Source organism: Schistocerca piceifrons, chromosome 1 (genome assembly GCF_021461385.2).
Source record: "Schistocerca piceifrons isolate TAMUIC-IGC-003096 chromosome 1, iqSchPice1.1, whole genome shotgun sequence".
NCBI classification, from domain to species: Eukaryota; Metazoa; Arthropoda; class Insecta; order Orthoptera; family Acrididae; genus Schistocerca; species Schistocerca piceifrons.
In genome coordinates, this window is record NC_060138.1 from 393,327,043 (window position 1) to 393,349,614 (window position 22,572).

A 22,572-nucleotide genomic window follows, 5' to 3' on the forward strand; every position below is an offset into this window, starting at 1 on the left:
TTGGGAGATCAGGAACTTAACGACAGCACCTATCCACCCCCTGCCAGCCAAATAAAGGTACTGAAAATTTTTTCCACCACAAGGATTCGAGCCAGCTTACCCCCTGGTCTAGCGTCACTGCAGAAGCATGCATTAGCGTCCTCAGATATGGAGGCGGGTAGATTGCGTCCTCAGATATGGAGGCGGGTAGATTGGTGGCCTGTCTACAAGTAAGATTTTCACAGAGATCTATTTTGTGCCTGTGCTTTGCACTCTTGTAATTCTCAGTACCTCAAATAATGTGTTACCTACAAGTCTTTCCTCAGATAAGAGAAGCAATATCTGAAAGGATATTATTTTGGTTTTGGAATACTGGTATGTGAATTTGAACATCACATACATTCTGAAAAATCCTATCACAAATATTTCTTCAAAATGAAACAGATAATGCCGATGTGGAAGGGAAAGGGGAGTGAGGGCAAGGGAGGGAAGGGGGGCACACATGTGGGGACAGTAACATCCATCACAAATGTATTTTGACTCTTAATAAACGTAACTATCACTACAGAGGATTCCTTAATGCTGAAATTAAATCCTTACTTTTTTGCAATACTGTCCAGAGTGGACCAACAACCATTTGACGAGATATTTTCTCCAATTTATTTCATACCAGTGTGAACTGATCTTAATGTATTACAGTGAATCTGATTGCTGATGTAAACCCCATCTGCCTTCTCCCGCCTGTGATCTTTTATCTGTACTGCTGAATGATACTGATTACAAAAGAATTAATGCCAGTTCATTAACTGGATACCTGAGTCACTACTTTGAACACACAGCTAAGAACAAAATATCAGTTATATGTACTGCCAAATAAACAAACCATCAATCCTACCTATGTATGGTAAGAACAAGTACATCATTGAATCTAAGACAAGATGGAGGAAGAGTTAGGTCTACATGTACAGCCAAATACTCGACATTCATTCAAGTAAGTCTAGTGAGCACCTGAAGAGCTCCTGCTTCGTTGAAACACTGTGGAGTTTTCCCCTCCTAATGCCCTGTTTCGCAAGAGTTATTCTGCAACCTCACAGGCTTCTCACTTGTATAACTGTTCCACACATTATACATAAATTAATGGAAACTGTACATGGCTGTATAAAGTTTAAGGACACATGCTTTACAAGCATGAACTGAAGCATCCACAGAAAAAGTCATTCAAGAACAAAAGAGCACTTCAGTAATATCAGGTAACAGATACAGTAGTTAAAGTAGGAAACTTCTGGTAGAATTTGAATAATTTAGGAGTAAAGGAAACCACTCCTGGGTAGCAGAAGTTTTGAGTCATTGGCAGGCACAAATAAAAACAAAAGAAAACTCACTAGCCTTCAGAATCAACCCTTTCTTGCACGCCCAATCCCACACACAGTGTTGTACGTCACTGTTTAATGTCTTTAAAAACAAAGATGACGTGACTTACCATACGAAAGAGCTGGCAGGTCGACAGAAACACAGACAGACACATACATACACACAAAATTCTAGCTTTCGCAACCAATGGTTGCTTCGTCAGGAAAGAGGGAAGGAGAGGGAAAGACGAAAGGATGTGGGTTTTAAGGGAGAGGGTAAGGAGTCATTCTAATCCCGGGAGCGGAAAGACTTACCTTAGGGGGAAAAAAGGACAGGTATACACTCGCGCGCACACACACATATCCATCCGCACATACACAGACACAAGCAGACATTTGTAAAGGCAAAGAGTTTGGGCAGAGATGTTAGTCGAGGCGGAAGTAAAGAGGCAAAGATGTTGTTGAAAGACAGGTGAGGTATGAGCGAAGGCAACTTGAAATTATCGAAGGTTGAGGCCTGGCGGATAACGAGAAGAGAGGATATACTGAAGGGCAAGTTCCCATCTCCGGAGTTCTGACAGGTTGGTGTTAGTGGGAAGTATCCAGATAACCCGGATGGTGTAACACTGTGTCAAGATGTGCTGGCCGTGCACCAAGGCATGTTTAGCCACAGGGTGATCCTCATTACCAACAAACACTGTCTGCCTGTGTCCATTCATGCGAATGGACAGTTTGTTGCTGGTTTGGGCACTGTGTGCGAGTGTATACCTGTCCTTTTTTCCCCCTAAGGTAAGTCTTTCCGCTCCCGGGATTAGAATGACTCCTTACCCTCTCCCTTAAAACCCACATCCTTTCGTCTTTCCCTCTCCTTCCCTCTTTCCTGACGAAGCAACCATTGGTTGCGAAAGCTAGAATTTTGTGTGTATGTATGTGTCTGTCTGTGTTTCTATCGACCTGCCAGCGCTTTCGTATGGTAAGTCACATCATCTTTGTTTTTAAATATATTTTTCCCGCGTGGAATGTTTCTAATGTTTCCCTATTATATTCATATCACTGTTTAATGTCTGATGTATGTGCCTGTGTACTCTAGCTTGAAGAAGTACCGATTCTGAAAGCTATCAAGTTTTCATTTTGTTTTTTGCCTGTCAACGGCTCAACGCTTCTACTATTTAGTTGATAATTAGTAGATCATGGTCTCTCACTGTGATGTGGAGGACAAGTCAGTTTTACAATTACAGTACAGTTTCCCAATGGAAAGTCTCTCTCTCTCTCTCTCTCTCTCTCTCTCTCTCTTTGCAACAATGGGCAAGTGGTGGAAGATTCAATGGCTGAATACCTCACTCCTTGTCAAATTAAGATTAAGTGAAGAATAGTACACTACATATCTCCTACTAATATTATATTTATGAATGGTACTGTTTTTAATTGTGACTGACTGCTGAGAACTAACTCCATAAGTAATTCAATGTACTGTGATGCTGAAATTAATGTCTGTGGCCTAATGAAGACAACAAAATATTAGAAACCAATAGCATGTAGGAAAAAGTAGCACAGGTATGCTACATATGACAAAACATGAGAACAATAAAATGTAAATATCACTCACCAAAGTTTTAGGAGATGGAGATTTACTCTGAGGTTCTGTTACTGTGGATTCAATTCTTCCAATTTTATCTTCACATTTTGTTTCAGATTCCCTGAGACTAGGTTCTAAAAATCTCTGGTTCATATCAACAACCTGATTGTGCTCACACATTTTAAGGCTTAAGTCATTGTGATGGTTACTTGTATCAGTTTCTTTATAATTCAGTTCAACAGGTCTGTGGTTTGCTTCTGATATCCGATAGCCTGGATCAGTCGTCCTATGATTATCTTCCTTAACAGTGTAACTGGGGTCAGCCACTCGATGATTCACCTCTGAAAGTCTGTAGTTTGGTTCAGACATTTTTTGGCTGCTTTCCACCACTTTATAACCACTATCTGGTGCACTGTGATTCATTTCAATGCTATTGTGGCTTGTATCCCCAGCTTTGTAACTATCAGTAATTCGATACACAGATTCAGCTGTCTTATAGCTGGCGTCAGGTCTACAGCTTGAGTCATTCACTTTATAAAATGTGTCTGTTATTCGTTTTGGGGGATCTGGTATCTTGAAGTTCACATCATTTGATTTGTAACTTGACTCTGTAGCTTTATAAGAAGCTTCTGGTACAGTATAATTTGTTTCAGAAACCCTATATGATGATTCAGTGATCTTGTGGTCCTGTTCATGTAGTCTGTTGTTAAGTTCAGGAATAGTGTTATTAGCAGTGCTCAATTCCCAACCCGAATTACTACCAGTCATGTGGTCGTTCATCTGCCTGAAATTAAAATTTTTTCCATTAGTCAACAGTTATTTTTATAACAATACAATTATTATGTTCTCGAAACAGTAAACGTTCAAGGAACACACTCATATTTAAATGTCTACACAATCAGAAAGCAAATAAACCTATTATACATCTTCCACCTTTCCAATGTTGCCAAATTAAAAAAATTTACAGGCAAGCAAGAACTTTCATTCCACACTAACCTGCATATCATAAAAATAGGTACACATCAGAAACAAACACCTGCCATACACACCTTAGCTGTGACATTATCCATTTATATCCCAACATACATGGGAGTACAACAAGGTAATCAAGTAAGCATAACATCAAAAATTTTCTCAGGTGCATGCCATATAGAAATATGATACAAAATAAACACAATTTATGTTATTTCATTCTCTGAAGGACTGTAGGTTACTAATTGTAGTATGAAAATTATTGTAATCCTTATACTTCACACCACCAGAAAAAAAATGAAAGGTTGGTAATGGATGATTAGTTTCAATAGAAGAAAAAATCAGTTCAACATAAAAAGAAGTGTGGCAAAAGAGGAATAAATGTTCTCTGTAGGTGCACAAAAAAAAGTAAAATTTACCATAACTGAGGACAACAAATAACACAAATTTCTCAAAAAACTGTGTCCTTATCAACTACTGACATTTCAACTGATGATCAACCCAACACAAATAAAACAAGACATTCTTGTGGAAGGAAACTTTAACTATCACTGGGTGGGACTACAGCAGCAAGGAATCAAAGGTTAAGAGTACACAGAAAAGCAGCACACACTGTAAACATTAGACCACCACAAAACCAAAGATGACCCTTGTCAGATGTTATAGCCGTTTATTACGTGTGTTGTTTTCCAACAAAAAACATTTTTTTATTCCCAAGTTTAGACATTAGCCAGTACCCCCATCCTCTCCTCCCCCCCTGCCATCTGCTGCCCCCCCCCCCCCCCACATTATCTGCAATTTTAGCACCTAACCAAACTGTAAAATGAAAGACTTTTCTTGGAACACTTTTAGTCTTAAAATGATGAAAGGTGATATTTAGTTTGTGTGTGTGTGTGTGTGTGTGTGTGTGTGTGTGTGTGTGTGTGTGTGAGCGCTCGCGCGCATGGAGGTGGGGGTTGCGTGTAAGTGGAAAGACACTTGTCACAAAACATACCTGCCCTGCATTACTCCTCGCCATTGTAGCACTTGCTTGATCTGCACACTGCAACCCCATTTAAAATCAAACAGGTTCAGATGTGTGCACTATACTTACTGTTTGTAAATCACCTGATTGCTGCCTTGCAGAGAATGGACAACTTCAGGCAGTTAAGGCTTTGTGTCAGCCACTCTCATAATAATAATAATAATAATAATAATAATAATAATAACAACAACAACAACAACAACAACAACAACACTGTGTACAGCACTATAGTAGCCCTTATGCAGTTACTACTTTGTCGTACTGTCAATTAATCCATTTATCTGACTCGAAGCAAGCAATTTCTGGACTACTACAGTTACTGTCTACAACTTGGAGAAGACATTTTCTTGAGATATTTAGCATTTGTTATGGGTATGTCTCACATTTATATCATTGATGTACGGGACAAAGCGCAATAAACGTGTTTTACAGGTGGACTATGTGAGGAACCTGTAACCTCCACCGCATTAATGCTACTAATTGAGAAAAGTAATTGTTGATAACTTACACAATCAATGTTAGAGTCTTACAGAATTGTGATAGTACTAATGATCTTTTGAAAATAATTTAGTTTCATGACTGGAATAGAACTGAATCGTTTAATTTCCACCCCTTATAAAATTTCATTTTACCCCTGTCCACAGATGGGAACCACTGATTTAGAAGTTATCAGTTTTTTAAATTTCCAAAAATGACGATTAATCACCTAAATGTATAGTGAAAAAAGGTTTACAAATTCTGGCAGCAAAATAGAACATTACGTATGTACTACTGTGATTTACAAATATTAGTTTACCCATTGTTTTGGGTTTTTGGTTCTTAAAATGGCCTATTTTTTGCCTGCCCCCCCCCCCCCTCCCCCAGAATGTCTTTTGAACATCCTGCAAGCACTACTAGTAAAAGACTCCGATGTTTTACAGCTTCTGAAAGTGTTACTGGTTACTGCACACCCACCTTCTATTATTCATGAGGTCTCTGTTTTAGGTAGGAATGTTCTGAATAGCTGCTTTTTATCTTCTGTATTTCAGTGAAAATTTGGAGATCATTTCAGAAGAGATAAAATGCCAAATTATCATACTAATGAAGGCAAAGAATCTAAACAGAGAGACCACTATGAGATTGGGAACATGAAGAACTTGTGTTCGTTAAAGAATACAACGACTTTACAAACATATCTGAGATGCTTCAATCAGGCAGAGAGAGGTAACTTCAATACACGATTGTAGGTTACTCTAATTTACTTGGGGTTCAGAGCAGGAGGGGAGTAGGGAGGGGGCAAACATATTGCACAGGTTTCGTGGGCATCAAATACCATTCTGGGAGCAATGGGAAGGATAGTGGGTACAATATTCCTCATTTCAGGATATGACAAGAGTTATTTGAGACTCTGGCAGAAAAAGTGATTCAGTTGTTCCAGTCCTGGGTGGTAATAAGTCATGAAGGGAGGGCTCCTTTGTGGCTGGACAGTGGGAATGTGAGAAATAGTATGTGATTGGAGAGACAAGGCATGAGAGATCTCTCTCTGTACATGGATGGGAGGGTAACTTCGGTCTGTGAAGGACCCAGTGAGACCCTTCATATACTTGGAGAGGGACTGCCTATCACTGCAAATGTGATGACAATTGGTGGCTAGACTGTATGGAAGGGACTTCTTCGCATGGAATGGTTGGCAGTTGTCAAAGTGGAGGTACTGCTGGCAGTTGGTACATTTGATATGGAAAGAGATACTGGTGAAGCCATCCTGTGGTGGAGGTCAGGAAGGAGGTAGGTGGCTTATTGGGATGAGAAGAACCAGGTGAAGTACATGAAAAAGAAACTGAGGTTTTGGAGGAATGTGGGTTGAGTGTCGTCACCCTCCATCCAGATAGCCAAGACGTCATCAGTGAAACTGAACCAGGTGAGGAATTTGGGACTCTGGGTGGTTAAAAAGGAATCCTCTAGATGGTCCATGTATAGGTTGGCATAGGACGGTGCCATGCAGGTGCCCATTGTTGTACAACGGATTTGTTTTTATACGATGTCATCAAAGGAAAAATTATTGTGGGTAAGGATATGGCTGTTCATGGTGACCAGCAAGGAGGTTGTTTGTTTGGAGTCAGTCAGGCATTGGGAAAGATAGTGTGCTAATAGCAGAAAGGCCATGGGGATGTCAGTATAGAGGGAGGTGGCATCAACAGTGACAAGTAGGATGCCATGTGGAAAAACAACTATCAAGAGTTGGAGGTGGTGCTCCAGGAGAGCAGGGATTCCCTCAGTGGACCACAGTAAATAGCCACAAGAACACCCTGTGTAGTTGGCATATAGAAGGTATAAGTGCATGGGTAATTTGAGTGAGGAAATGGGAAGGGGAAGGGGAAGGGGGAGGGGGGAAGGGGAAGGGGGAGGGGGGAAGGGGAAGGGGGAGGGGGAGGGGCAGTTCTGGAATGGAACAAAGGATTTAAGGAGGGAGTGGAGACCCTGTTGGATCTGTGGAATGGGGTCACCATGGCAGTGTCTGTAGGTGGACAAACCTGACAGCTGGTGAAGTCCTTCTGCTAGGTAAGTCATGCAGTTCAAACCCATAGTGGAGCTTTGTTGGCAGGTAGGAAGGTCAGGATCAGTTATTAGGTGGTGGATTATGGTTCTTTTTGTGGATGTAAGGTTGGTTACCATGTTGAAGTTATGAGAGGTGGAGGTGGGGGGAAGGGGGTGATTTGGGAGCAGTGAGGGATGAATGGAGGAACGAACTGAGTCTGATTGGTAGGGTAACTGGCGAACAAGTGTTTACACTGTAGGGACTGGGAGAAGGAGAAAAGGTTTTTAACAAATCTAACAAGATTGAATTTGAGTGTGCGGCAGAAGGTAACGCCTTTGAAAGAGACTTTTACTCCTTGGGACTAAGGCTTTTGGTGGACAGATTCATGTCTGTTTAGGTTCTGGGTTCCGTAAAGTGGTGAGGGCGAGTTTGTGAGGTTGCAGTAAATGTAATAGGTCTCTGAGACAGGATTTGTCAGCTATGAGGGGGTCTAATATATCTGGAATTACAGCCATCATACTCAGCTACAAGAAGCTCTTCTTAGAGCACGTGAAAAGGCAGCAGTGAGAAGATGATGTAATGTTGTGTGAGGTACTGGTGACACATGGCTTATTCAGTACATTTATTGTGAGAAAGACCGTCTAAATCTTAGTCCTTCTCTGCGATTGGCTGCTGTGATCCTAAGAAGCACACCAAAATGATAAAATTCTGTTTTATATATTGGAACAACTAAACAGTGAATTTAATTGCATTTCACATAAACACATCTCCCAATAGCAGGCTATCATTTCAATACTTCAAAGGTGTTAATTACCAGCAGAATAATAAATAATTGCCAAGTGAAAAGGCAGATGAAGAGCTTCGGTGATCTGTGGGTCACACCTAACTTGGATGGTGGGCGAGACAGTTCAGCTTTCAAATAAGGGCTCGATCAGCAGTCTAGGAGGACAGGTATGTTACCTGTCATGGTCAGTTTCAGCTAAGAGTTAATTAGTAATCTCTGGTTTTTGGATATGTAGTTGAGAAATGGCTTGACAGTAATTACACAAACAGAAAGTTAATTATTTTGTTTATTCTCTGTGAAAGTGTGAAGAATGGAAATTATTTGTGATTCATAAAGTGGACTATAATTGCGCATTTTCTCGTATTGTGCTAATAAAAAGTGAGTGGCATCCCCTTTAAACAAACCAACTCAAAATTTAATCATTTATACAATACAAGCTCCTTGCTAACAGTTTATTACAGCCTCAAGATAAGAGATTCACAATATACGTGCTGTTTTCTGCACAGGGGACAACTACAGAAGACTAGAGGTTGCTGAACATTATTCAGAATGTATGCATTCCACTCAGGGCAATGGATGCAACCAGACACCTCGTATGTACTGTAATCTTAGCACAAATAAGATCAGTGACACTTCATTTGTGGTAACACAGATGAGGTATGAGGGAAGGATGTTTTGAGGGAAGGAATTCATCATACACACTTAAATCCCTCTCATAAACACTCACTCTTTCACTTGCTGCACATGGCATCTCTTGCAGCAATATCTTTGAAGTTGCAGCGCTTTAGAATTATGAGACTGGATTTTATAAGTGAGAACTGTGACCTGTAACCAACCATTTAAAGGCTGTGATACACATTTGTGAATGACCAGAGAGCTGCCTAAGCACTGAGAGAAGTAGGCTTTGAACGGTTTTTGAACTTTAGTTGAACTGTAATAATTGATGTAGCAAAATCAATTTTTTTGTTACAGTGGAAGTAGTACTGGTATGAAGTAGAATAGGAAGTGCTGAAGTGCTTCAAGAATAAAAGTTAACATTGTGAGCACAGCCCACGGGATTACATTAAAAATCATCACTTCAAGATTCTTCATGCCATGAGACAGTGCAGCGTGCAAAGCAGCACCAGCAAGCAGCAATTGATGCAGTTATTAGCAGTACAGAGTGTATCTGAAGTGTCAGCTTCAGCATGCCACTACAGCGGATTTGCAAACAGTGGCACAGCCGACAGTTAACAGAATCAGCAGCAGTATGTAAAGGAAGAAAATTAGTGTAAGCGTTGCACTTGCATATAGCAGTCTAATATCTGTAATTGGAAGTGTGAAGGCAGGGCATATGCCAGAATACTCATACTGTATTCTATACAGTTTAAAATATGAAGAAAATTTTTTGATCATATTTGTTTAAATTTTATTATTATTAGTATTAGTAAATTGGCTAGAGAAAAGGAAAAGAGATACGCTCTCAGAAGTAGAGAAGGAGTTCAATCTCACAATAGTAGTGACGACACAGTGAATCAGATACAAATAAATGGTAGTGAAGTCAGATATGGGTTTAATGATGTGTCAAATTTAGTCAAAAATAATTAAGTGAAAACATAGTTTCAAACTTTGGTGACGAATCTGAAATAGTAAATTCAATTACCAATGATCTCATTGTGAATTCTGAAGCAGCCATAAACAATTTCACTGGGTTAATAATGATGACAGTGAAAATGTAGCCCTAGTGGCAAACAATGATAATGTAAATCCAGAATATTTAGTACCTAGCCCAAATGAAATAATTACTGGGATGATGATGCCAGAGAAAATGACTGTGATGTTGACGTTACCAATGAGCCAAGAAATGAGTAACGTACATTACCCAGCACCCGTAGTGCAGCACCAGCTAACACTTTGCCAAATCAGGATGACAATCAAGATATGCTGAAACTAATTTTGCAAGAACAAAAAATAGCAAAAAGAGAAAGTAAGGAGGAATTTAAAAAAAAAGAAAAAAACAGAAAATAAAATAGATATTGGGCATGACAAAATACAGAAAACAGGTACAAGGTTAAAAGAAGTTAAAGTAGGAATAGCTCAACTTAACATCAAGTTCAAAGCTTTGGAACAAAAGGTTACAAATCTTGATACAAAAACTGTGTGATGTTACAAGAAAATGGGTTATGAAACAAAAGAATGGGGTAAAATGTTAGAAGTCTGTAAGTCAGAAATAAGTCACAAGCTTGACTATGAAATCGAAAAATTAAATAAGAATTTGCAGGATCAAAATGGGGTAATACAAACAACAATTAGTGACAAGAACAAAGCAAAGCTGTCAAAGCATGTAATGATAAACTTGATCATAATATTTCTCATGTACAATCCTCTAGTAAAGGCAACAAAAGTGCGATACAGGGTACACTGAGCGAAATAGAGCAAAACTTACTTCCTGAGGAGGAGGACAAAATAGAAAATGAAGTTAAAAAAAAGTCAAAATTTCATCAGAACAAGAAAGAAAGGAGGGTATTCTTCATGTAAGTGATGTAGCAAATCATGCTAATGCATATACCTAAGTTCCACCATTTCTCTATTAATGGAACTATACACCCTGTAGCCTTCACTAGACAGTATGAAAGCATCATTTCTGAAAACATGACAGAACAACAAAAAATCAAATTCATGGCCAGCAGGTTACAGGATGAAGCAATATCTTGGGGAACAGGGGACAGTGACACATGTAAAACCTATAAAGAATTTGTTCAAGCCTTTTAGAATCAATATTGTTCTACTATCATAAAAAATAGTGTTAAAATGAAATTTTTGAAGGCAGAAGCTTTGCAAGTAATGGATGTAGCAACTACAAAGAATTTTTACAAAATTACTGAGAAAAGAGCCGACACTTAACCAACCCATTAAGAGAATCTGACCCAATAGAAATTCCCAGAGTCAGGGCAAGAAAAGTTTATCAATTTAAATAATGCACATACTAGAGCAATGAAACACATTGTCCAGCAACAGGCAGTACCTGAGGGATAGAGAGAGAACATGTGGCAGACAGGCTACCTTACTGACAGACAGCAAAGCCAAAACAGAGGTATGAATTGAAATGAAGAACCTTGTGACTAGCAGGAAAATGGACAACCCAGTCACAGTTGCAGTCTGTCCAGAAGAGGGAAAAGTACATTTCAAAGGTCTATGACTGAAGGGGGTTGTTATGGTGGAAACAAGAAATATCATAATAATCAAAATAGAACACATGCTCCTGAAAGAGATAGGAATCATAGAGAGCTCAAAAATTAATAGGTGGTTCCAACCTGGTCCAAACGCAAATGGCTGAATGTATCATTAGTAAAATTCTTCAGGTATGGTGAATGATAAAGAATAAAAAGAACTTATGAAATAAGATAGGCAGGAATTATAGGGAGTTTACCAACCAGCAACTGAAACTGAAATACAATACATGAAAACAACTGTGATCCTAAATTTAGGCAATTTATACGAATAAATAAAGAAAGATACAAATGTTCCCAAGTTATCAGTACAATGAGTTCAAGAGGTTACAGCATGTGGGTCTAAAAATAAAATGATGATGAAGCAGATGTTATTGGAATTTAATATGCGAAACAGAACATTCTCAGTGAAAGCTAGGGTGGTTCCCAAACTTTGTATCAATTTAATTTTGGTGACAGACTGGTTAACTACTAATAGGCCAATGCTAGATTTTTCAGAGGGTGTAATGAGGATAAGAGAAGAATAGGAAAAACAGGTACTTAAACTTAGTGGAAATGAGGTCACAAAAAATAAAGGTGATAATGCAAGAATGCAGACTATAAGGGAACTTATTTACTGGAAATATGAACCAGAACAAAGCACATGTTTGTATGTGGGTGACTGCCCCAGATCAGGAGGTAAGTATAGAGGTTAGAATCAAGGAAAAAGCCGCAAGTATTGAGGGATTAAGTGAGGAAGAGGCACACGAGTTGGAAAAAGTACTACTACAGCTTCGAAAAGCATTTTCAAAGAAACCAGGGTGCATGAAGGATTACGAATATGGTTTCCAGGTGAAACCACATGATCCATTTAGGTTTAAACCAGATTCTATTCCATTGGCAAAAAGAGATGCCGTAGATAAAGAAATGAAGAAAATGATTGAATGGCAAATTATCAAGCGATCTCCAAGTAATTATCGCAGTTCCCTAGTAATTGTGCTACTGAAGATGGCTCAGTATGCGTAACTTCGGATGCCACGGCCTTAAACAAAGTCTTGGACATGGACATGTTTGTATGGGTGCACAACAGCAAGGTCTGCACGGAAACAGATTGAGATGAGTGTCAGCAAAATACACAAAACAGGAGGATAAAACAGCACGTAAAACACAGGTCACAAAAGATGGAAAACTATGAGCGTACCCACACAAAACCATGAAGGAAGTAGTAAAACATTAACGACATAGGAAGAAAGTGGTATAAGGAGCTAAAACAATATAGCAGGTGGACATGGCTGGCTGAGTACAAGCATAGAAAAAGGAGAAGCCAGCCACGCTGCAATACACTAAAACCTCCAGCCTAAAATTTTTGGCCAGAGTCCAGACACATCACAAAACTTTAAAACGTTAGTCACACTCGTCTCATCATCAGCTAAAATAAGAGGGAAGATCTCCACTTATTTGCCTCTACACTTGAATCACGATATAAAATGCACTCCGTTAAAATATGGCGGATAGAGATGTGGATGACACAAGCATCACAAAATGGGGGATCCTCTCGCTGTAGTAAAAAGCTATGTGTGAGAGGGCAGTGCCCAATTCTAAGACGCGTGAGAGTCACTTTATCCTGCCTGGGCAACTGGGAAGAGGAATGCCACAGCCTGGTTGTTGACTTCAACAACCATAGCTTATTGGCCATCACCACCAGCCATTCTCATCCCCAAGCTGCATGCACTTCCTGTGTAGTGCAGAAACGATAGCCTGCAAGGGAATTGGACACCGTGCCACATCCTATCTTCTGCAGGCCTCCTTGGCAGCCCGATCTGCCTGTTTATTTCCCCATATCGCTACATGGCCTGACACCCCGCAGAATGACACCTGCTTACCCTGCCATTGGAGCAAGTACAGTTGGAGATATATCAGCCGGACCAACTCCTCATCTGGGCACAGGTTCTGTAACAATTGTAAAGGACTAACAAAATTAGAGAAAATGATAAACCATTTGCCCCCAATAAGATGCACCTGCTCCAGTATCGTGTGGAGCTCCACTGAGAAAACTGTATGCCCGTCAACAAGGCAAATCCTGGTGACATGGTCGGGGAACATGACAGAGCAGCCAAAGGAACTCCCTTCTTTGGAACCATCAGTGTACACTACTATGAAACTGTGATGCATAACTAAAATGTTAAAAAAAAAAACAGAGATTGAAATGTAAAATCTGACACATTATCTTTCTTAAAATTAGTCAGGTGGTAATCTGCTCCCACCACAATGTAAAACATGACGACCAGCCACACCCATCCCTAGAAGGTAATCCTGAACACAAATCCCATAGGGTCTCATTGCCTGTAGCCCATTTACAAAAAAGCCTTTCCAGTGGAAGCTGAGCAATGGTATGGTAGGTGGGTGTGTGTGTATGGTGTGGACAGTGTTGTATGTGCCTAGTGCAAAGTAAGTAGCCGTTGCCTGACGTGAGGTGGTGGTTCACCAGCCTCTGCACAGAGGCTTGGTATGGGACTTGTTCTGAATGCCCCAGTGGCCAACTGAATCCCTTCATGGTGCACCACATCAAACATCTTTAAACAAGAGGGTATCACAGACCCCTTAACCGTGCACCCATAATGCAGCTGAGATCACACAAATGCCCTGTCAAACCGGAGGAGACAAGTCCATGTACTAAGGCTACAGCATTTTGAAATACTTAAAGCCTTAGTGACAGTTTTTTCAGGTCCTTAAATGTGGTAACTACATAAGCTTAGAGTCCAATATGAGGCCCAGAAACTTCACTATGTCTTTTAAAGTAAGGACAGTGTCCCCCTCATCCTCACCTACGAAGGTTTAAAATGGAACGAGAACAGTTAAAAAGGAAACACACAGACTTGTCCGTGGAAAACTTAAAGCCAATGTCGAAGAGTTAGTTGCAACCAATGTGTTACTGTTGTGAGGCTTGCAGAAGAGCAAAACACAAAGAAGTCATCCAAAAACAAAGAATGCTGGACAGGACTTTTCATTATAGACACAATGCTATTAACAGCTATGGCAAAGACAGTCATATTTAAAACACTACGTTGAGGGACACTGTTCTCGTGCTCAAAGCGATGAGACAGGATGTCACTGACTCAGCAATTACAATATCTTGGCGAGAGGAAGCACTGAATAAAAATGGGCAGACAACCACGAAAACCCCATAACTGAAGCTGATCCATGATAAGATGCCTCCAAGTAGTACGAAAGGCCTTCTCGATGTAAAAAGTTATATCTAGAAGGAAATGCCAGCTTAGGAAAGCCCGTTTTACAGCTGCCTCTAGGAGAGAAGGTTATCAAAGCGATACCTCCTGAAGCCAAATTGAAAGTGACTAAGGAGTTGCCTGGGTTCTAAGATCCAGGCAAGGTGGCAGTTGACCATCTGCTTCAAGGCCTTCCCCATGCAGCTACTCAGGGCAACACTATGGTAACTACTTGGGCATGTATGGTCTTTCGCAGGTTTTAAAAGAGGAATTAAAATTGCCTCGTGCCGTGAGTCAGGAAAGTGATCTGATGCCCGAGCAGTATTGAGAAATGCGAGGAGGATATCTTTGTTTCACCTTGTCAGGTGCCGCAACATACTGTAATGGATCCTGTTGTGACCAGGGGATGTATCACGATCCACAGACAATGCAGAATCCAGCTCCCACATGGAAAATGGGCAGTTGTAATTCATCAGAGGTGGACCAGAAGTCCAAACTACACCCCTCAGCAACTGCTGTCTGGCACTGGAAACCTGGATCCTGACTGATTGTTGCAGTAACTATGGCACAATATGCCACCATAGTCTGGGCAATGTCTCATGGATTGGTTTGGAGAGGGCCGTTCCTCATTACAGCAGCCATGGGGCACCTGCCTCCTCTTCCAGAAATTCTCCTGATGGAGTCCCATACAATGGAACATTTGGTGGAACGTTTAATGGTATTCAGGAACTGTTGCCACGACCTCTTCTTGTCCTCTTGAATAATATGGCAACACTTTGTCCTCACTACCCAAAAGGCTGCAAGATACTCTGCAGTTGGCCGACACTTGAACCTATGCAGAGCCGCACACCTGGTCCTGACCGCATAGCGGCATTCGGCACTCTACCAATGGACAAGTTGCCTCTTTAGTTGTCCCAGGACTGAGGAATGGATGCTGCAGCAGTGTGATGGATCATTTTGGTTATACGGTCCACCCATGCCTCGACATTCACGCAATGTTTGAACTGATTCAACTGGCTATAAAGTGTCCAGTCAGCTCTACCGAGCACCCATCGCAGTGGTTTCCTTTCGGGTCCCTCCCAATCTGGCGCGTGAATCCAGATCGGGAAATGATCACTTCCGTGCAAGTGATAGGCCACTTCCCATTGAGCAGTGTGAGAAAGAGCTCAGAGAAGCAAGAGATCAATGGCAGAGAATGACTCAGTTGCTGTACAGAAGTGGGTGCCTGTCCCACTTTTAGCAAGTAAGCGGATGACGACACAAGAAGCCTCTCAATTACTCTACCCCTGGGGCTGGTAGTTGCAAAGCCCCAAAGCACATTATATGCATTAAAATCACCACAGAGGATGAAGGTGCAGAGAAGCTGTGTAATAAGGTCGGTTAGGGCCTTTTTATCAAGTGCATCATGTGGGGGCAAGTAAAAGGGAACATATTGTCAACAGATGACACAACGTACACTGATACAGCTTGTAAAGTCGTCGTAAGTGAGAGAGGCGAGGACTTGTAGTCAGTACTGACAAAAATACCTATGCCTCCTCTAGCTCTCTCTCTCCACTCAGGTCGTCCTTTTTGTGGAGTTCATAGACTCTTACCTCAGGAGTGTAGGACTGATGGAAATGAGTCTCCTGGAGACACAGACACAATGGTCTACGTGAGATAAGAGAGTTCCTCCATATGCGTCCTGAACCTCTGCAATTTCCACTGTAGGACGGGAGCAATTTCATCGATGTGGTTTTAATTTACCCCTATCTTTGCACGACAGAAGTGTAGCACTGGCAGAACAAGGGGTAGTGGAGCGGCTGCCTGGATCCAAGACATCTAACTCCATGACGTCCTCCTCATCAGTCAGACATCGGGACAGCTTTTGATCTGAACGTTGTGAACCTTTCCCTGCACCCTGTCTCTTTGAGAATGAGAGGGAAAGGGGCATTGAGAGGCAGTCTGCTTGTCATGTGCCTTCTTCACACTCACTATGGAACTGTTGCTGGTCTTTTCTGTGGTAGCTGCTTGGTTGCTATACCCTTAATCGTTTTGCCTTGGCATGTACACATACAAGTACAGGTGCAGGTGGTGGATGGTTGCACACTGGACGATGTCTGCATCAAGGTGTCGACCTTAGGAATGGGTTTCTGTGCCATGCAAGCTTAAGAAGTGGGAAAGACGGGAGGTTTTGTTGCTTTATAATCATTTTTGGCTTCAGCTTAAGGATCTGCTAGGTGACTTTTAGTTCCCGAATTTTTTGTTCCCCTGCAAAAACAGGGCAGTCTCGACTTCATACTGGGTGGCTCCCAGAGCATCTAAAACAGAATGCCGGAGACCAGTCAATCCCAGCTTCATGAGCTGCCTTTCCACACTTCCCACAGGTCGCTTCGCCCCCATCACTCAGTGTTGTGTGAACAAAATGCTGGCCTCTGTAGCACCACGTAGGGTTAGGTATGTATGGCCTAACCGTAACTCAGAGGAAACCTGCTGTGATGTGGTCAGGCAACTTTGGAGAATTGAAGGTCGCAATGAAGGTGGCAGACTTTCTAATTTTTCCATTATTCCTATGCATCCTTTGCTCTACATCGATTATCCCCCGTAATGTCCATTCGTGTTTAAGTTCAGCTATGTTGATACCCATGATGTCACAGTTAGCGGACTGGAAAGAAATGCAAGAGACCAAAACAATTGTGAGGATGCATTTTTTTTTTTTCCTGGAGGCAGAAAACAAGGGGATGCTGTGATTCCAAAAGCAGCCATAATTCCTCCTTGTTCATTTGAATGTTGCAAATTTTCCATTGGAAGAGACTCATGATGAGGAAAGGGGAAGAGGGAAATAATGAAAGGTTGTCACCTCAGCGACTGCCTGCCTTCTAAGATTCACTGGTACAGGGCACAGAGGCTGAAGGATGCTGTTCCATGAAATCTACTGAGGTTCTGGCAGTCCCTCTCTGAGTCAGCCTGCAGATTCCAGGGCGAAGAAATGGTTGGGGGTGAGCAACAGCTAGACAGAGGTTAGCCAGGTGAGGGTAGCATGTGACAACACCATGGAAGAGGACCTCTGAGTCAGTGAAGAAGAAGACTGTTTGCCTTTGATTTCTTTGAGCCTCTGCAGTTGGCAGCTGAAGACTCAAATGTACGATGGCTGGAGGGATGTAAGAAGTCTTCATGGCAGAATTCCTTCTGTCCTTTCCAGCCTGCCAGTTGTGTAGCAAGTGATTTCACCACCAGAGGCAAAGATCTGGTGGCTTGTTTCACAGCTGGAGGAGGAGGAGACAGGGATGCTAACATGAACTGAGCATCTGACAACTGCAGTGCTGAATTTGAGATCGCAAGTCTGCATACCCATGTCCATGGATCAAGGCATAGAAGAATTAAGCTGTTAAGTGCCAGATGGTAAAATGCAGGACTTTTGACTAGCCAACAACTTGCGAGTGACAGGGTAAGGCACTTTTCCCTTCACCTAAATCTCCTGGACAGCCCGCTCATTGAGATACGCAGGACATTCTCAGGATGAGGCTGCATGGTCGGCATTGCAATTGATACAACAGCAAGGAGGAAGTGAGCAATCACCGTATTGAGTATCCCTACAATAAGTAACACATTTGACTGCATTTCAACAGGACATTTGAGTGCAGTTGTAATGTTGACACTGGTAACAGCACGTCGGGTTTGTTTGTATGGTCAGACCTTGATGACTTCATAGCCTGCTTTGATCTTTAACGAAAGCACTACTTGGTCAAATGTGAGGAAAAGGGTGCCTGGAGGCACTAAGGTTACATCATCAACCTTTTCCATAACCTAATGGACTGCAGTGACGCCCTAATCAGAGATGTAAGTTTGGATTTCTCCCTCAGTCAGATCACTGAGCAGCCTAGTATAAATAACACCACATAAAGAATTCAGCGTGCAATGGGTTTCGACACAAACAGGATACTTTAACACAATGATTAACAGGCTACTAAATGAACCTTTAGAACATACAGCCATATAAAGGAATTGGCAGTTCTTACTTACGTAGCTCACCAAAATAACTTTGATCCAAGCATAGTGAGAAAACTGTACAACAAATGCCTTAAACCTAAATCCACTAAGTTCCCTTGCAACATAAAACTAATGAAAGAAATACTCGCAAAAAAATTCAAATACATACCGTAAACTTACATAGGACAAATTCTCAGCAAACTAAACACATTACTAAAGAAGACAGCAGTTAAATTTGTGTACAGAACCAAACACCATCTCAAAATACTAATCTATTCCAACAAAGCAAAACCACCACAACACACACAACCAGGCATATATTAAATAAACTGTAAAAACTGTGATAAATTCTATATTGGACAGACAGGCAGAAACTTTGAAATGAGGTACAGAGAACACACTACAATTAGCAACACAAACCAATCCATTCAATCATTTAAAAACAGAAAATCATGAAGCTAACCACATAATAAACACAATGAAAATCTTACAAATAACACCAAATGAATTTAAAATGAACTTTTCGGAAGAAATTGAAATCTATATACACTCAAGGACAGACCCTGATAAAATATTGAACAAACAAATGAACTTGAAACATAAAATTTTTCAGAATACTTTATTGAAATCATACAGCTCGATTTGGGTTAACTGTGATAAAATAAAAACAAAGATATGTACACACTATAAAAACGTAAGAATGATTATAATACCACACCATAGATAATTATGATACATAGACAAATGAATAAACAAATTGTAACCATACAGCACCGTCGAATTATCCAGCTGTCAATCGTAGCTGCCCTAATCACAACAGTATACACAAGCAATAAAATGCCTAGCTTGTATTGGTGAACAGCAACACTTAATAGAGATTAAGATAAATATTTAAAAACTTGGCTGTGGTTGGAAATGACCTATGCACCAATAAGATTGTAAGACACGAAGACACCAAGATGCAATAAGGTAGTCAGTACCAACACACAGTGAATTTAAATTGTTATTAGTTATAGTGTTACAACTTTTAACAAAGTGTATTTGGTTGCAGATAGCCTGAAGATGGTGGTAATACTGAAATAGGTCTATCGTTAATGCGAAATGTCTGGCAATTATCAACTATAGCAGCATTCTGGAACATTACAGTCTTATATTTTACTATGTCATTACAAGAGATCTACCATGCTGCACGCCCGGCCATGCTGCACGCCCAAGAAAAAAAAAAATGTCCTCTTTAACATATTCAAATACAGATATATATAAAAAACAAAGATGCTATAGCTTACCAAACGAGAAAGTGCTGGTATGTTGATAGACACAACAACACACACACACACACACACACACACACAAATACTCAAGCTTTCGCAACCCAAGATTGCTTCATCAGGAAAGAGGGAAGGAGAGGAAAAGACTAAAGGATGTGGGTTTTAAGGGAGAGAGCAAGGAAACATTCCAATCCTGGGAGCGGAAAGACTTACCTTAAGGGGAAAAAAAGGAGAGGTATAAACTCAAGCGCGCGAGTGCACGCACGCACGCACACACGCGCACACACACACACACACACACACACACACACACACACACACACACACACTCTTACGGTTAAGTCTTTCCGCTCCCAGGATTGGAATGCCTCCTTACCCTCTCCCTTAAAACCCACATCCTTTCGTCTTTTCCTCTCCTTCCCTCTTTCCTGATGAAGCAACCTTGGGTTACGAAAGCTTGAATATTTGTGTGTGTGTTTTTTATTGTGTGTGTCTACCAACGCTATCTCGTTTCGTAAGTTACAGCATCTTTGTTTTTTATACATATATTTTTCCCACGTGGAATGTTTCCCTCTATTATATTCAAATACAGATATACTTAAACAGGCAGTATAAGGCACTGCAGTCAGCAACGCCTATATAAGACAAGTGTCTGGCACAGTTGTTGGATCAGTTACTGCTGCTCCAATGGCAGGTTACAAGATTTAAGTGAGTTTGAACGTGGTGTTATAATCAGAGCACTGGGACTGGGACACAGAATCTCTGAGGTAGTAATGAAGTGGGGATTTTCCAGTATGAGCATTTCACAAGTGTGCCATGAATATCAGGATTCGGTAAAACATCTAATTTCCAACATCGCTGCGGCCGGAAAAAGATCCTGAAAAAACGGGATCAATGATGACTAAAGAGAATCATTCAACGTGACAAAAGTGCAACCCTTTTGCAAATTGTTGCAGATTTCAATGCTGGGTCACCAACAAGTGTCAGCGTGCAAACCATTCAAAGAAACATCATCGATATGAGCTTTCCGAGCCGAAGGCCCACTCATGTACCCTTGATAACTGCACAACTAAAAGCTTTATGCCTCGCCTCAGCCTATTAACACCAACAATGGCCTGTTGATGACTGGAAACATGTTGTCTGGTTGAAAGAGTCGCATTTCAAATTGTATCAAGTAGATGGACGTGTATGGGTATGGAGACAACCTCATGAATCCATGGACCCAGCTTGTCAGCAGGAGACTGTTCAAGCTGGTGGAGGTGCTCTAATGGTGTGGGGCATGTGCAGTTGGAACGATATGTGACCCCTGATATGTCTCTAGTTATGACTGACAGGTGACACGTACGTAAGCATCCTGTCTGCTCACCTGCATCCATTCATGTCCATTGTGTATTCCTACGGACTTGGGCAATTCCAGCAGGACAATTGACACCCACACGTCCAGAATTGCTACAGCGTGTTCCCAGGAACACTCTTCTGAGTTTAAACACTTCCATTGGCCACCAAACTGCTCAGACATTACTGATCAGTCAAGTCCATGTCACATCGCATTGCAGCACTTCTGCATGCTCGCAGGGGCCCTGCATGATATTAAGAAATTGTACCAGTTTCTTTGGTTCTTCAGTGTATATATTTATACTGTAACTAGCTGTTACCCACTTCTTCACTCACATATCAGTAGTTTTGTTATGATGAGTGATGGTGACTAATCAAGGCAATAGTTTTATGAGATGTCTCTGTAAATAGCGTTGTAGAGACGTATGTATAAAAAACGTATGCAGAGCCAGTATGTTGGTACATAATAAATGTGTTTCTATTATTCTGCTGTATGTCGAATCTGAAAGTACGCATTACGTTCTCTAATTATATTTGAAAATGCCTTGATTTATTATATTTGTGCAGAAGTAGTGTTTTAGGGGTTCCTCTGGCTCACCTACTATTGGATGTGAGATTTTTCAATCAGAATACCACATACCAAACATTTCTTCCTTACATTTTAATTCTTTGTGGTGGTTACATTTTTGATCCACTCCAAATGATGATTAATTTATGATTAACATAGTTAGTTACTATATAACAATCAAATGCAGCTTCACCAGAAGCCTCCCACATTCCATTCGTAAAAGTATGACACACTGTTTATAGTACAATCTTTAATTGACACCATCATTGTGAGTCTTTGAAACTGTAAGAGATACGTGACACTCAGCGTCTGAAAGGCAACAGGCCTGCGACTGTTATAATGTCCCTGTAGCACTTAAGGCCAGCTGACACTCCATCCAAATTCTCACAGAAATGAGATTACTCTTCGGTTTGTTGGATTCAAGTAATTTTCACAGCTTGAGCTCTCTTACAACAATGTGCTAAATCAGACTTATGTTTGTGGGGCTTATAGTAATACTTTTACATACGGTTCTTACACTTAACGTCCAATTCACCAAAATTCTCAAGCTCTGACACTTGGTGTAGGAATTCAATACTATAAACCACATGCACACTAATATTGGAGTTACACTATCACGGAATAATCTATGAACACAAAGGGTCGCCGACTGTCGTGCCAGCATCGTCTGCATGTGTCTCACATGTACCATATTTAAAAGCATTAATAATACTCAAAAAGATACAACTTTATGAAGTAGCCTATGGTCTTCCTCGGGGTTCAAGCTGATATCAGTTCAGAAGTTTACTAGTGAAAGTGTAACAGACAGAGTTTCTTTCACATTT

At 40.9% G+C, this 22,572-nt stretch overlaps 1 protein-coding gene across 1 annotated transcript in view; it reads right to left on the minus strand.

Annotated features, from left to right (window-relative positions):
* Positions 1-22,572, minus strand: part of LOC124787179 (telomerase-binding protein EST1A) — a 323,132-nt gene that overhangs the window by 275,099 nt on the left and 25,461 nt on the right. The window contains 1 exon segment of the mRNA XM_047254319.1: positions 2,935-3,688. Coding sequence (XP_047110275.1) covers positions 2,935-3,688 — 754 coding nt within the window.